At 43.8% G+C, this 12,848-nt stretch overlaps 1 protein-coding gene across 1 annotated transcript; it reads right to left on the bottom strand.

The window, feature by feature from the left end:
• Positions 1-3,026: 3,026 nt before the first annotated feature.
• Positions 3,027-9,012, bottom strand: LOC134390942 (cytochrome c oxidase assembly factor 1 homolog). Its single transcript, XM_063114713.1, has 4 exons — positions 8,889-9,012; positions 7,886-8,034; positions 3,941-4,015; positions 3,027-3,134 (listed from the first exon to the last, which is right to left on the bottom strand). Exons 1-4 carry the CDS (start codon positions 9,010-9,012, stop codon positions 3,027-3,029), a joined length of 456 nt encoding a protein of 151 aa, XP_062970783.1.
• Positions 9,013-12,848: the final 3,836 nt, after the last annotated feature.

The raw sequence follows: 12,848 nt of genomic DNA, 5'->3' as shown, positions 1-12,848 counted from the left end.
TTTTCTATTTAGAACCAATATTGACAGTACTTTGGGGAGCAGCTTATTTTAAATGGCAGGACAGTCTTATGACTTTGATTACATTCCTTCTTATAGTTTTTATTAATATAAATGAGGATTTTATTTACTAAAACTAGAACAATTTTTTACTTCATGTTAGTATAGAAGCTTTTACATAAAAATGTTCTCAGTTTCTGTACACTGTGATAGGTTTTCATAAAATGTAGTATCTCTTTAGTTATCTATTATTAAAATGGCCAGCTTTCTAATAAATTGTCAAAAGAAGTATACCTAGAAGAAAATAAGTCAAGATATTTGGACAGGGATATGTGCAATCCCCAGAGAGCTGGAAATCAGTCAGCAGGGGAGAATCATCACCTCATCTCTCATCACCTTTTAGAGCTTTCGATTTTGGAGTAATTACAGACTTACAGGGAGTTGGGAAGAGAGCACAGATACATTCCACATAACTACAGGACAAAACCAAACCCAGGAAATCGGTATTAGTACAAGGTGTGTGTATAATTCTATGCTATTTTTTTACATGCACATTCCTATAGCCACCAACACAACCAAGATACGAAACATTCATTGCCATCAAGATCAGCTGATGTCGGTGTTACAGTGTGAGTAAATGTAGCGCCCCTCCCCGGCCTTTCTGCACCCCATTTATAATGTAACCATCTTAAAAATATCCTCTGCATACGTTGAGATCCACATCAGATGACATTAATACATTTCACTTCCACCATCAAACCACTCCCCCCATGTACTCTCTTGGTTTCCTCCTGTTGGTATTTCTCTCTTTTTTTTTTTTTTTTTTGTCTTTTTTTGTGACCGGCACTCAGCCAGGGAGTGCACCGGCCACTTCTATATAGGATCCGAACCCGCGGCGGGGGCGTTGCCGCGCTCCCAGGGCCGCACTCTCCCGAGTGCGCCACGGGCTTGGCCCAAGTATTTCTCTCTTCTGCATCACTTTAGTACCGCTGCTTGCACCTCTTTTGGCACAGTATCATAATACTAGGTAATTCCCTAGTTCCTGACCAGCCACCCAGCATATTAGCTGGTAAGCAACTTGCAGGCGGAGGCCCTGCAACATCGTCTATAGTAAAGCACGTGGGAGTCATGCTACCATCTGTTGGCTGTGACATCTCTCCTGCAGTCTTTACAAATCTGCAATTCTTACAATTCTAGTAAAGCCCTTTCTCCAATCTCTGGGATATCTGGTCTCTTTTACGAGATGTGCTGCAGGCACCTGCTCAAACTTTGCTCGTGGCAAAAAGTCACCTTTTCTTCTGATGTTAATATGCATTATCCAAAATGTCAGCAAGGTAGTTAATGGGAGTCAATGGCTGAATCTGAGTGATTACTGTACATACAGGAAGTGGTGGGCTGCAAATACACGTCGTTGCTATCCTTAGAGAACAGGAGAAATAATGTCTACTGCAAGACCCAGGCTCCAACCTGTTCAGAATCATCTGTGAAGGCATTAAGTACATACAGGGAAGTGAACTTGAATAGAAAAAATACCTGAGATGGTAGCTTTCAAAGAGAAATCGAGGAACTTTTCACTATGTCATACTATTTTCTATCAGCTAGATTAGAAAAGACTTTTCATTACTTCAAACTCTACAAAACAAAAACTGACACTTGTTTTTACTTCAGAACAGATGGCCTACCTAGGCCCAGGTTTTCTATGTTTTGGCCATAGCAAAGAAACCAAAAACAAATTCAAACACTGAAAGGAAATAAAAGTTGTCAGAGGACAGTCAGATATGAAGCAATACATAAATTGACACATACACAATAGAATATTATGTTAATTGTTAAAGAATAAAGCAGCATCAAACTGTGTTCTACCATTTATTTAAAAATATTGTAGAGATTGTAATATTTATCAATAAACACTGGAAAAAGTTCTCTCAGGGAAAGAGACTTACTTTTCACTATATAATCTACTCAAAGAACATACATATTTTAACCTGCTTAGGTGCAATCATGTATATCTATATATATTTTAAAGGAACAAACTCTAGAATAGCGATAAAAGGCCTCATACTCTACCAACACGTTTAAGTTTGTTTTTTTTTTCTGAGAGGCTTCTCTCCAGTGAATATTAAGAATGTAGAAAGAGAGCTCGTGAATGTCCTTCATTGTAGATGGTAACGATTGCAATAAGCCTAATAATATTAAGAAGGTTAAACTTAAAAAACCAGATTTCTGGTTTTTCAGGCTCTGGTGCTCAGAGGGAAGTCTTTTTACTCTATCATACTGTTTCCTTACAAGACCTATGAAACCTGAGTATACGATTCTCTAATATGTATGTAAGTTGTTTGGAAAGTAGAAGGATAGGATGTGTTAGCTTTAACTAATTTTCCTACATTAGTTTTATATGTGCTTAAGTATGCATAAATTTTTAAGCTTTAAAATGTCTGGAATAAAGGGAATTTTGCAAATCTTCAGTTGGACACAGTTAGTGACTGAAAGAGAAATAAAATAAAAACGACAAAGCAAACAAGATCTTCTGAAATGATCGAGAATGCTAACAAGCTACTACTTAACAACATGAACCTGGTCATCCTCAGTGTTCCAATGTCAGCAACTTGGAAACCTCTTCAATGCTAGTAAGCCTCAGTCTGTTCACTGGTGGAATTAAAAATTATGGGGAGACGATGGGGAGAGGAAAAGAAAAGAAAGAGATGAGAACCAGCAAAAACCAACAAATATTTTATTATTAATGCTGATTCCTTTAATCCTGTGCTTTCTGCATTTATATACAGAGCACTTTTAAATAAATTACCACATAAACTCATAATACAATTTTCTCTCTGATTCAATTAGAAAACCACAATAGTGTTCGCTGTGGTCAGGTTAGAATTATACCGAAATGCATATGCCAGCACATACAATCATCCCCACTGGTGGCTGAAATTTTGCTCACAGGAGTGCCTTCCACTCAGATGAGCTGTCACCCCTGGCAGGTACGTGGTGGAGATGAGGGAAAGCCAGACTTGAAGAAAGTCCCATCATCTTTCCTCCTTTTCCACTTCATCGCCATTCTGCTCTCTTAGCTTGAACAGGCGCATCTGCTGACCACCCTTGAGCTCTAAGAAAACCTCCTGAAGGTGCCACCTGAGAGAAACCAGAAAAGTATAATCAACGAAACATCGAGGCAAAAGACACAATCAAAAAGAAAAAAAGAGCAGTTTGGAATAATGCCTTAAATTTTGTAAACGTTATTGTGTTAGTGCCACGTTAACACAACGTTAACATTCTGTTAGGGGGTCTCATGTCGGCAGCATGGACTGCAGACAAGCGAACGGAAGGGGTGTCAGGCAGGAGGAGGGGCAGCTTGTCCCCATTTCCTAATTGACACCGACCTGCACCTCCTCCACTAACCCCAGCTGGGTGGGGAGCGAGATGGGGGCTGCCTCGGGGCTGCCTGCTCCTTTTGACACACTCGGCCGAAACAGCAAACATCTCCGAGAGGCTTCCCGTGGGGGAAGTGAGTGGATGTAGCTATTGGCAACCAACAAGAAAAGCTAATTAAGGGGGTGGATCGCTTATGCAAAGAACGGCATGAATATGCTGAAACAGGAATCCATGCCTCTGTTCATCTGTAACGACTGAGGCTGTAGGGTTAGAAACTGTAACATAGCATCAAATTATAGACCTAGACCACTATAACTGTAGAGATTTTCAAATTAAACAAAATAAGAAGACAATTAAGTAAATTGTATTGGATAAATCGTCTGGACTGAGCTAAGAGCCAAAGCACTGGCTTGCTGCCCAAGCCATGAAGCTTTCAGCTTCAAGCTTTGAAAACTAATTATTCTTATTACTGCAATCACTTAACTAGAAATGAAAATGGGAATCAAGATGGTTTCCCTCAGGAGGGTCCCCTCCTGTTCCCCACTCCCATCACTTTCCCACGATTGCTCTGAAAGGGGGCATCTCTGGATGAGCTGACATAGAGATGGCCCTCCGACCTAGATCCAGAGACAGGTATCCTCAACTGTGGGTATAAAATGGCAGAAAGGAGAGATGTGATTGGATATGTTGTTGTCATGTCAAAGGATGACAAAACAATGCTTTCTAGAGCCAAGCTTATAGAATCCAGTGATTATCCACAGAATCAGGTTGTTTTCTAACAGCCCAGCTGGAGAATCCACCTGATTTCCCAAATGTCCTGCCCCTCTTTGAATGATCTGGTGAGGTCAATGGCAGTCCTTCCATTTGGCAAGGAGACCTTACACACCAGACTCAATTCTCTGGGTATGTAGAACGATCGATCGTTCAAAAACTGTTAAAAAGGAACAAACTACTGATACATGTAACAACATGGATGAATATCAAAAATATGATGAATGAAAAGAGTCTTACAAGAATGTACATAATGTATGATTCCTTTATGTTAAATTCTAGAGCAGGCTAAAATCAGAACAACGACTGCCTCTGGTGGGTCTGGAGGATGTGAGAGGGGACCAACAGGTGGTGGGAAAAGTTTACGTCTACACAGGGCTTGAGTTACACAGGTGTGTGCATTTGTTAAAACTCACCAGATGGGCCGCTTGGATTTGTGCCTTTCATAGAATGTAAATTTTACCTTAAAAAAAAAAAAAAAAAAAAAAAAAAAAAAAAACCATTAAAAACCAGAAAGGAACCACAAACAAATATTAAACTCTAGTTAATGATATACATGTTTACATGTTTAGAGGTGAAGTGTACATACACATTTGAAAATTACTTTGTAATACCTCAAAATAACAGGACGGACTCATGGACAGAGACGGGGCTAGATGAACAGGCATGGGGTAAAGAAACACCAAAATGCTCACTGTAGAATCAGGTAGCAGCTACATGTGTGCTCGCAGTATACACTCTTTTATCTTTTCTGTATGCTTGAAATGTTTCACAATAGAAAAAAAAAGGCAAAAAAAGAGACCACTGTTGAAAAGAGGGAGCTAGTGCCAGGAAAGGGGCACACAGTATGACCTAGACCATCAAGAGCACACTGTAAGGGAAGCACATGAAGGCTTGTTTGGGAAGTTGTCATTTGGCTGGGCTCACTGCACAGAGAGCTGCCAGGGGCTGCCAGCCCATGCCTGGGGAGTTGGCCTGGGAGCCTCAACGCCAGCCCTTATGTGTTTGTTTATCTCCAATTTAGAAAAAATAGTGAATGCAATGTTTTTGGTTTCTCGGTGAAAACTAAAGAATATGAGCCTTGAGAATGGAATGCCATGTGGTAACAAGGAAGCCCATCGTTAGGAAACCAGAGTGCCTGGCTGTGCCCGAGGTAATGACCAAAGGTGCCTTCGGGACTCAGAGATGGAGTATCCCGCCCACTCCAAATTGCTACCAAGAGAAAGAACTACTTTGGTGTACACACACGTTTGTGTTTTCCAAAACTCTTTCTTTCGTGCATTTATTTAAGCACACTTTTTAAGGAAGATGCAGGAACGAGTCTTCAAGATACCACTTTTTGAAGCTATAGCTTCAAACCTACAGTTTTCTCTGAGGATTATAAAATTAACCAACAGAGTATACACTGAGCATCTCTGGATGCTTAAAAAAAGGAAAGGGAAAGAAAAGGGCAGAAGTAAGCACGATTCTAAAGAACAACAAACACTGAGGGATCTGTGTCCGAGCTTGGGCAGCCATGCCTTGGTGGGGAGATATGTCACTTTACAGGCTGGTTCCTTTGCTGGCCTGACCTTGCCAAAGCTTAAAGCAGGAGATCTGGTAAACCAAAGTGTCCGTAGTTGATGACTATTTCACCCATACACTTGGGGAAAAAAGTCCTTCAATATGACAACTACCTCATGAACAACTGAAACTTCTCACTTCTGGACAAAATAAAGGAACTACAATTGAAGGACTCTGGGATAAGATGGCATGTGTTGCATGTTCATGGGCACCACTTAAACAGCTGACCATAAAGGAAGTAATGGAAGAACCGTGACAGAACATCAAAAATACTCCACCAATCGGAAGACAGAGGTGGGGCTCGGGGCGGATCTGGGGCAGTGGGCTTTAAAGTCCCGTCAGTGCGGAGTCACAGCATTTGACAGCACTGGAGACCAGGACCTCAGCCCACAGCCAACGGCCAACACAGTCATGGCATTGCCAAGGGCCCTGGGCTGCAGGAAGCCCAGGAAGCCGCCCTCTCAGCACCAGCTGGGGCGTGATAGAAGACTGCGCCAAGGTGGAAGTCTGACCTGGCCAGACGAGGCTCCCCACCAAAATCACCTGGCTGCACCCCACTCCTCCCTCATCAGCAGAGTCCCCAGATCATGGAACTGATGCTGCATCCACCTGTCTGCAGCAGGGGTGCCTTTAGCAAACATTTCCCGAGCACTGAACCTGGGCCCTGTGCCCTGCAATGGGGACAACAGTGAACAACCAGACCTAATCCCTGGCCTTTCCACTCAGGTTTTCCAGGCTCCACCCAAGAGACCAGAGACGGGGAACACACCACCCCATGGGAAAATTCAGTCCGGCACAGAGTGGGCCCTCCACACATGTCCACCCCCTTCCCTTTTCTCCTCCTGGGTTCCCTCTCACTTAGTGGCACTGCCCTCTTTCCACTCACCCCTGCTGGATGTTGGAGCATCACCTTTGACCCACATCTCTCCTGAGACACACCTGTTGCCAAGTCCTGTCACCTGGCAGCCACAATGGCCTTCGCATCCACCTCTTGTTTCTCCAGGCCACAGCTCTGGTTCATGCTCTCACCGATGCACACCAGTGCAGTCATGTAATTCTCTTAAAGGTGGTTCCCTGCATCCAGTGCCTGGGCATCACTAATCTACACAAATTTACCTTTTAAAACCAGATCAAATATTTTAATCAGAATACTTGGACATGAATTACTTTTGTACTTAGAAAAATACTATAAATGTTATTTCCATTAAAAACATAATAAAAATGACAACAAAAAATAAGTAGGTCAGATCATCTCACCTACCCTCCACAGAATCAAGTGCACACACTTCCATGATGATGTAGTGGCTCTCTGGTTGCCCCAGCCCATCCTACCCACCCACGCCCATCCTCATGAGCCTGTGCCTCCACGGCAAGGTCCCACTGATCGCAAGCGCTGAGTGGTGAACCTTCATGTGCACCTGCTCCTCAGCCTGGCATGCCCTGTCCACCTTTCAAAGTTGTCACAACAATATACCAGGCCTCTAGCCACTCCCTCCTGGGCCTATGCGATGATGACAATAATGGCGTTTGCTGCCCTGTCTTATTCTGGAATTTTAAACTGTAAACTCCCGAAAGCCTTCTGCATATTCCCCACAAAGCTTAGAAACATTCCTCAAACCAGAGCACGTCTCAAAACATGTCTGTTAAACAGAAGAACAAATGCATTTTATATTCCACTGAGTCCGATCAAGCTGAACTGTACGAAAAGATAAAATAGCTCAAAAAATGGATTGGCATTCTGCGGAAGCAATGTAAATAAGTAACCTTCAAAATCAAAGTTTAAAGAGATGGTTATATTTGTATGAGTGCTAACTGGGTACAGATGTATTTCAAGTTCAAGGCTGACATGGCAGCAAACCACCTCTGGCCCTTTCTCTACTGCTTTCAGTTCAAGATGGAGATTTAACATACTCCCTGCATTCCCTGCCACAGCAATTCCCCAAGACAGGAGAAAAATATATGAGAGTAAATTAATCCATAATAATGTAAATTTATACTATATAAATATAACATAAAAATCTATAACAAAAAAACACAGTTTTTTAAAAGGTGCTAAACCTAGTAGCAGTTTTACTCAGTGGATTTTCCCATCCCAAATCCTTAACTCCAGCTTCCTCCAACACTCTTTCCAGATGACCGCATCTGTCCTCTCCTGCAGTGTGCAGGGAGAGCATGTCACCTGGGCATCGGCAATGTCCACGAAGCTGTGCTTGTCGGTGAGCTGGAGATAGTGCACGTTGAGAGGACTGCCCGGAGCTTCCAGTGCCTTGGGGTGGCTTTGCAGTTGCTCCAATGCCATCTGGTAATACAAAGCCCTGGAAAAAGTTTCTAAGTAGGAAAGACAGATGTTATTGTTTTTTTCTTTCTTTATTGAACTTGGTCAGGTAGAATCTCTGTAGAAAGTTAAATAATACAGTGATGTACAGGGTGGAAACAGAAACAGAAATGTGAAATTTGTGGATGGAAGAATAATTAGAGACCATCCACTCTAAACTGTCCATTTTACGTACTTGAAAACTAAAGCACAGAAAGACAGTCGCTGTGGGGATGAGCAGATGACCTTGGGTAAGGCCCTTGACCTTTCTCTGCCTCAATTTCTTTATCTTATTTCCTCAGCTCATTCATTGCCTCATTTCATCTATGGAATGATCAGCTCTTCTCCTGTTTCCCCTCAGTTCTAAAGTCCTATGATTCCATGACCCGCTCAGAGTGACACTGCTGGTCCAAGGCAAAGCTGGAGCAGTGTCTAAGCCAGCTGACTTCTGGACACTGCTCCTTCCACTAAGATGAAGCATAAAACAGACCACGACAATAACAACAAAACACTCAGACCAAGAAACAGGACGTGAAAATGCTCATGTCAAGTTTACGGATGTAAGCCAACATTTCAAGCTAGAACTGCTCTCTGTCTCAGGAATCCTTCTTAGCCCAAAGGTGACTGGGGACTTGGGGAAGGACCTCCCTACACAAGCTGCCCAAGGGAGAGAACAAAAGGAGGCTTCCGAGTAGGGTGTTCTGTCGGGCAAAGGAAAGAGCTTCCCTCCTGCAGGTCCAACCACAGTAATGAAGGGGAAGGTGGTTACAGGCACTAGGGCTACCCCTCATCACACAGATAAGGTTAGGAGACTCCGGAGGTGAAGGACTCCCCCACCAGGGCCCCGGCTGCAGGCGCAGGTCTCAGCCGCCCAGCGGGGCTTGCTGGCCGCCTCCAGCCCTCAGCGGGGACGGGCTGTCCGAGCAGAGGGCCAGGTTACTCCAGAGAGGAGGCTGAGTTACTCTGTCCGAGTCACCCCCGGGAATGTCCATCTCGGGCCATCTCCAGACTCAGGGGCTCTGGGCCGAGTCTGCAGGAAGATGAAGGAGAGAGGAGAGGACGCTGCGCTCTGACTGCTTGTCTGCTGGGGACACGCCTTACATCCTGGGAGGAACTGAAAATGCTACAAGTCAGGGTGGAGCCAGCTGGGCGAGGATCAAGCAGCCTCCAAAAAGTCAGCCTAGAAAAAAACTGCAGCTGCTTTCCCATCATTTAGCATTGAAATGACCTTAAATGTCTTGGCTGCAGACAATAATTGTGGCCTGTCTTCACAAATTCAAATTTGGGTGCAGTGGGGCTAAAAGTCCCATCAAAACGCTGCATGGGGTCAGGATTTTGCCAAGCCCCTTGCTCAAGGCCCCCCTCCATTAAATCGACTGCAGAGAAGGCCAGGGTAATGTGGCTACATGCCCTCAAGAAACAGTCTGTGCCCTGTGAGCCTCTGTCCTCTCTCTCTATAATCTCAGGAATCTTCCCGGACCCTGTGTGTGTGCACTGACATCAAATCCCATCTTCCTTTGCAAGTCTTCTGCAAATGAATCCTGGTCCTTTTATTTGTAATTGTGCCTCCTGGAAAAACTGGGATTACGGGATAAAGAGGAAGCTTTAGCCAATGAAATGGTGGACTGGCTTCTAAAATAGCCTCTGGTCCGTTCTCTAATCAGCTGAAAGAATCTCCAGCAGTTCCTCTGAGGGAGCAGCAGGAGCAAGGGCAGCAGGAGGAAGCCTGGCACACTTACTGTGTGTGAGGTAGTACGTGAGGGTGCCCCCGGTAGTCAGCACTGGTGAGAAGGACCAGTTTCCTCAGAGGCACCGACATCCTGCTCCCTGGAGAGTTAAAAACAAAAGATACAAATTTATTCTAAGACTCAGTTTTGTGCCAAGGGCCTTTGTCTGGATTGGGCCCCGCAGGGGAGAATTGCTAAGGAGGAAGCCAGCAATGAGACAGCCTACCTCCCTTGTTTGCTTCCTTTCCGAACTGGTTCTGGAGCCAAAGCCGGTGCCCTCCCAAAGTGGCCCATGTCCAGGACCCAGGCCATGGGGGCCCCCTACCCCCAGCCAGCCAAGCACAGAGCAAGCATTCAGCCCCACCACCCTGACTGACAGGCCCCGGCCTGTGTGCCAAGCTCCACACGGGCAGGAAGCACAGCTACTCTGTCTCGGCTGATGGTAAACAGGAAGCTTATCCTTTTGTGCCAACAGCTGGTTTTGTAAGTGAATGGGCTAAAGCTGTCACTAGCTGCTTTCATATTTTGAAGAACGCCCAGCGCATGGTTATGACCTTCAGGTTGAATGAGCAGATGGAGAGGGGCCAGCTCAGCAAACATGGCACACCATCTCCACCCTGGCAGAGCTCCTGCCCCTGCAGGCCTGGGTGGGGCTGGGAGCAGCACGAGGCCCATGAAGCCAATTCTCTTCCTTCCCAGTGGCCATGTAACCATTGCTCACACCAGTCTGGGCCTCTCTGGAAAGCTGTAAGATAGCCAGCCACAAAACAGTAGGACACTGGCTGCAGGGGTAGGACAGGACACGGGGCACGATTCAAATGCCCACAAGGCTAGATAGGTCACATACAAGACAGCAGACACTGCCAAGGGGGCAGCTTCCACGTTTCAATAATCTTCCAATTTTTCAAGAGATGCCAGAAATCAGGTCTTTCATGTGAAATTGCCTGAATTTTAAATATTGGCAACCAACTTAAATAAAAAGAGACCTAACAAAATACATTTGTTAGCCAAATTCTTTCTGTGGGCTTTCAGTTTGCTTTGACCCTCAGGGCTTCCTCAACCTAGGTGAGATTTAGGTAAATTCCTCTTTCTCTGTCTTTGCTGACCTTTCTCCATAAAGAAATGAGATTTTGGACGGAGATAGAAATTCCAGTTTTAAATAAAGGAAAAGATGACCCCATCTGAAAATTTAAACTTAAGATTTTAATTGTGCTTCTTTGGAAAACAAAGCCTTTGACATGACCTAAAGGGGTCAGAGGCACTGCAGCAAGGAGCTGGGTGTCATGCTAGCTCCTCCACAGGCTGGATCCGTGACGCGAGATAAACACGTCCTCACCATCTGCTTCTCTGCCTTCTAGAACATGTAGAGTAATAACAACTATCTACCTATCATTTCTGAAACCCTGAAGGTAAATGAATCCTGCTGGAAAAAGTTCCTCAGGTGGATATTCTTTCTAAGAACTGATAATTAAACACACCCTTGGATGGGGTTAAAGTTGACCAGTTCTGTGCTGAAATAATATCTAATCGGGTTTTTGTATATAAAAAGCTTTGATCAATTTTACAAATTAGGGAGAGTGAAATTTTAGATCATCTCTGTATTACTTATATACTATTTTGTTCAACTAAGAGAAGGCTATTGAAACCCCACACAAATGCACAAGGACTGCTGTGAGAGTTTCGGCTGGTGCCATTTTAGTACCTAAGAATATTTGTCAAAGTTGAGCGTGAAGTCAATTACAGTAATGTGACATGGGAAAAACCATTTAGTTCTCATCATGAAAACAATCACAGCATCTCTAAAGAATGTCTCAGTCAGATCTTGCTTAATTGGAAGAGAGTTCAACAGGGTGGGGCAGCCAGATGGAGTTATGCAGAGCTTCCCACAGGGCTGCAGCTTCTAAAGCCAGGGTCAGACAGGAGGGAAAAATACCCATCCTGTCCCTCATGTGCAGTTACAGCCACAAGTGAACACTGAGGACCAAGAGAAACCCACAACTATTCAGGGAGCAACTTTCATCTCCTATCTAACCTGAGAACACCCTGGTGGGGTCTAATGGGGAACTTGGCCCCGGAACAGATCGTTACCTTTTGCCACTTCGCAGCACAAGTCTCTTGAAAATCATCAAAGGAAAGTTGTCCTGAAATTAGAAAAGGTTTTACATTAAAATCTTTTTTTTCAACCTAATTCTCTGGTTTCTAATTTCATATAGCCAAGATTTACCACCAATCCAAGCTTCAGAACATAAATAAGAACTTAAATTTAAACTCTAAAACAAGCCTTCTCTGAAAATGGCTCTGGTTTTTCCCTTCTCTTCTGCCAAATTAGGAAGAAAAAAGCAAAGACTGCTGGTATCCTGTCTGTATACTATGTAACTTTTGTGCAGCAACCAGAAAACTGGTGTGGGTGGAGCAGGGGCACGTGGAGCGTCAGGTGCTTTGACAACAGACCAAACATGGGACCAACCAGCAAGAGGCCAGCCCTGCAGACAAGATGCTAGCAATATATGCTGTACACCATGGATTAAAAACAGCCTTTCAGGGTTAAAAAGAAACAATAATACAGTAAACCTATACATTGACTTCCAATATTGGTAATAATAGCTAACACTTACATCTTGTACTATTATGTACCTGGTACGCATTTTACATAAAATAATTCATTTAGTTCTCACGACAACCCCATGGAGTAAGAACTATTATCATTCCCACTTTACAGGTGAGTAAACTGAGGCACGGAGAGGTTAAGTAACTTGCCCAAAGTCGCAGAAATAAGAGTGTAAGTTGTAGGACTGGGATTCAAACTCAGGCAGTCTGGCTGCAGGGTCTGCGCTTTCAACGACCATGGTATTCTAACTTTAAGATATCTGGTTACAGAAATATTAAAATGTTAAAAAAAAAAAAAAAAGAAGTGTCTCTAAATTAAATATATTTTTAATGTTCAGTGTAAGAGGCCTTGGCAGGCATGCCTTTCCTGCTGTTTTTCCAGACAGAAGTGTGGTACATACTTGGGCCTTCGTTCCTTCTTCTGTTTAGCAAATGGTTACTAAGGGCCTACTCTGAGAGTGAGAATATAAAAATAATATCAAGATATGAAGATA

The sequence above is a fragment of the Cynocephalus volans genome, chromosome 11 (assembly GCF_027409185.1).
Source record: "Cynocephalus volans isolate mCynVol1 chromosome 11, mCynVol1.pri, whole genome shotgun sequence".
Lineage (NCBI taxonomy): Eukaryota > Metazoa > Chordata > Mammalia > Dermoptera > Cynocephalidae > Cynocephalus > Cynocephalus volans.
The sequence above is the reverse complement of the archived record's forward strand: the minus strand, read 5'-3'. Positions and strand labels throughout refer to the sequence as shown.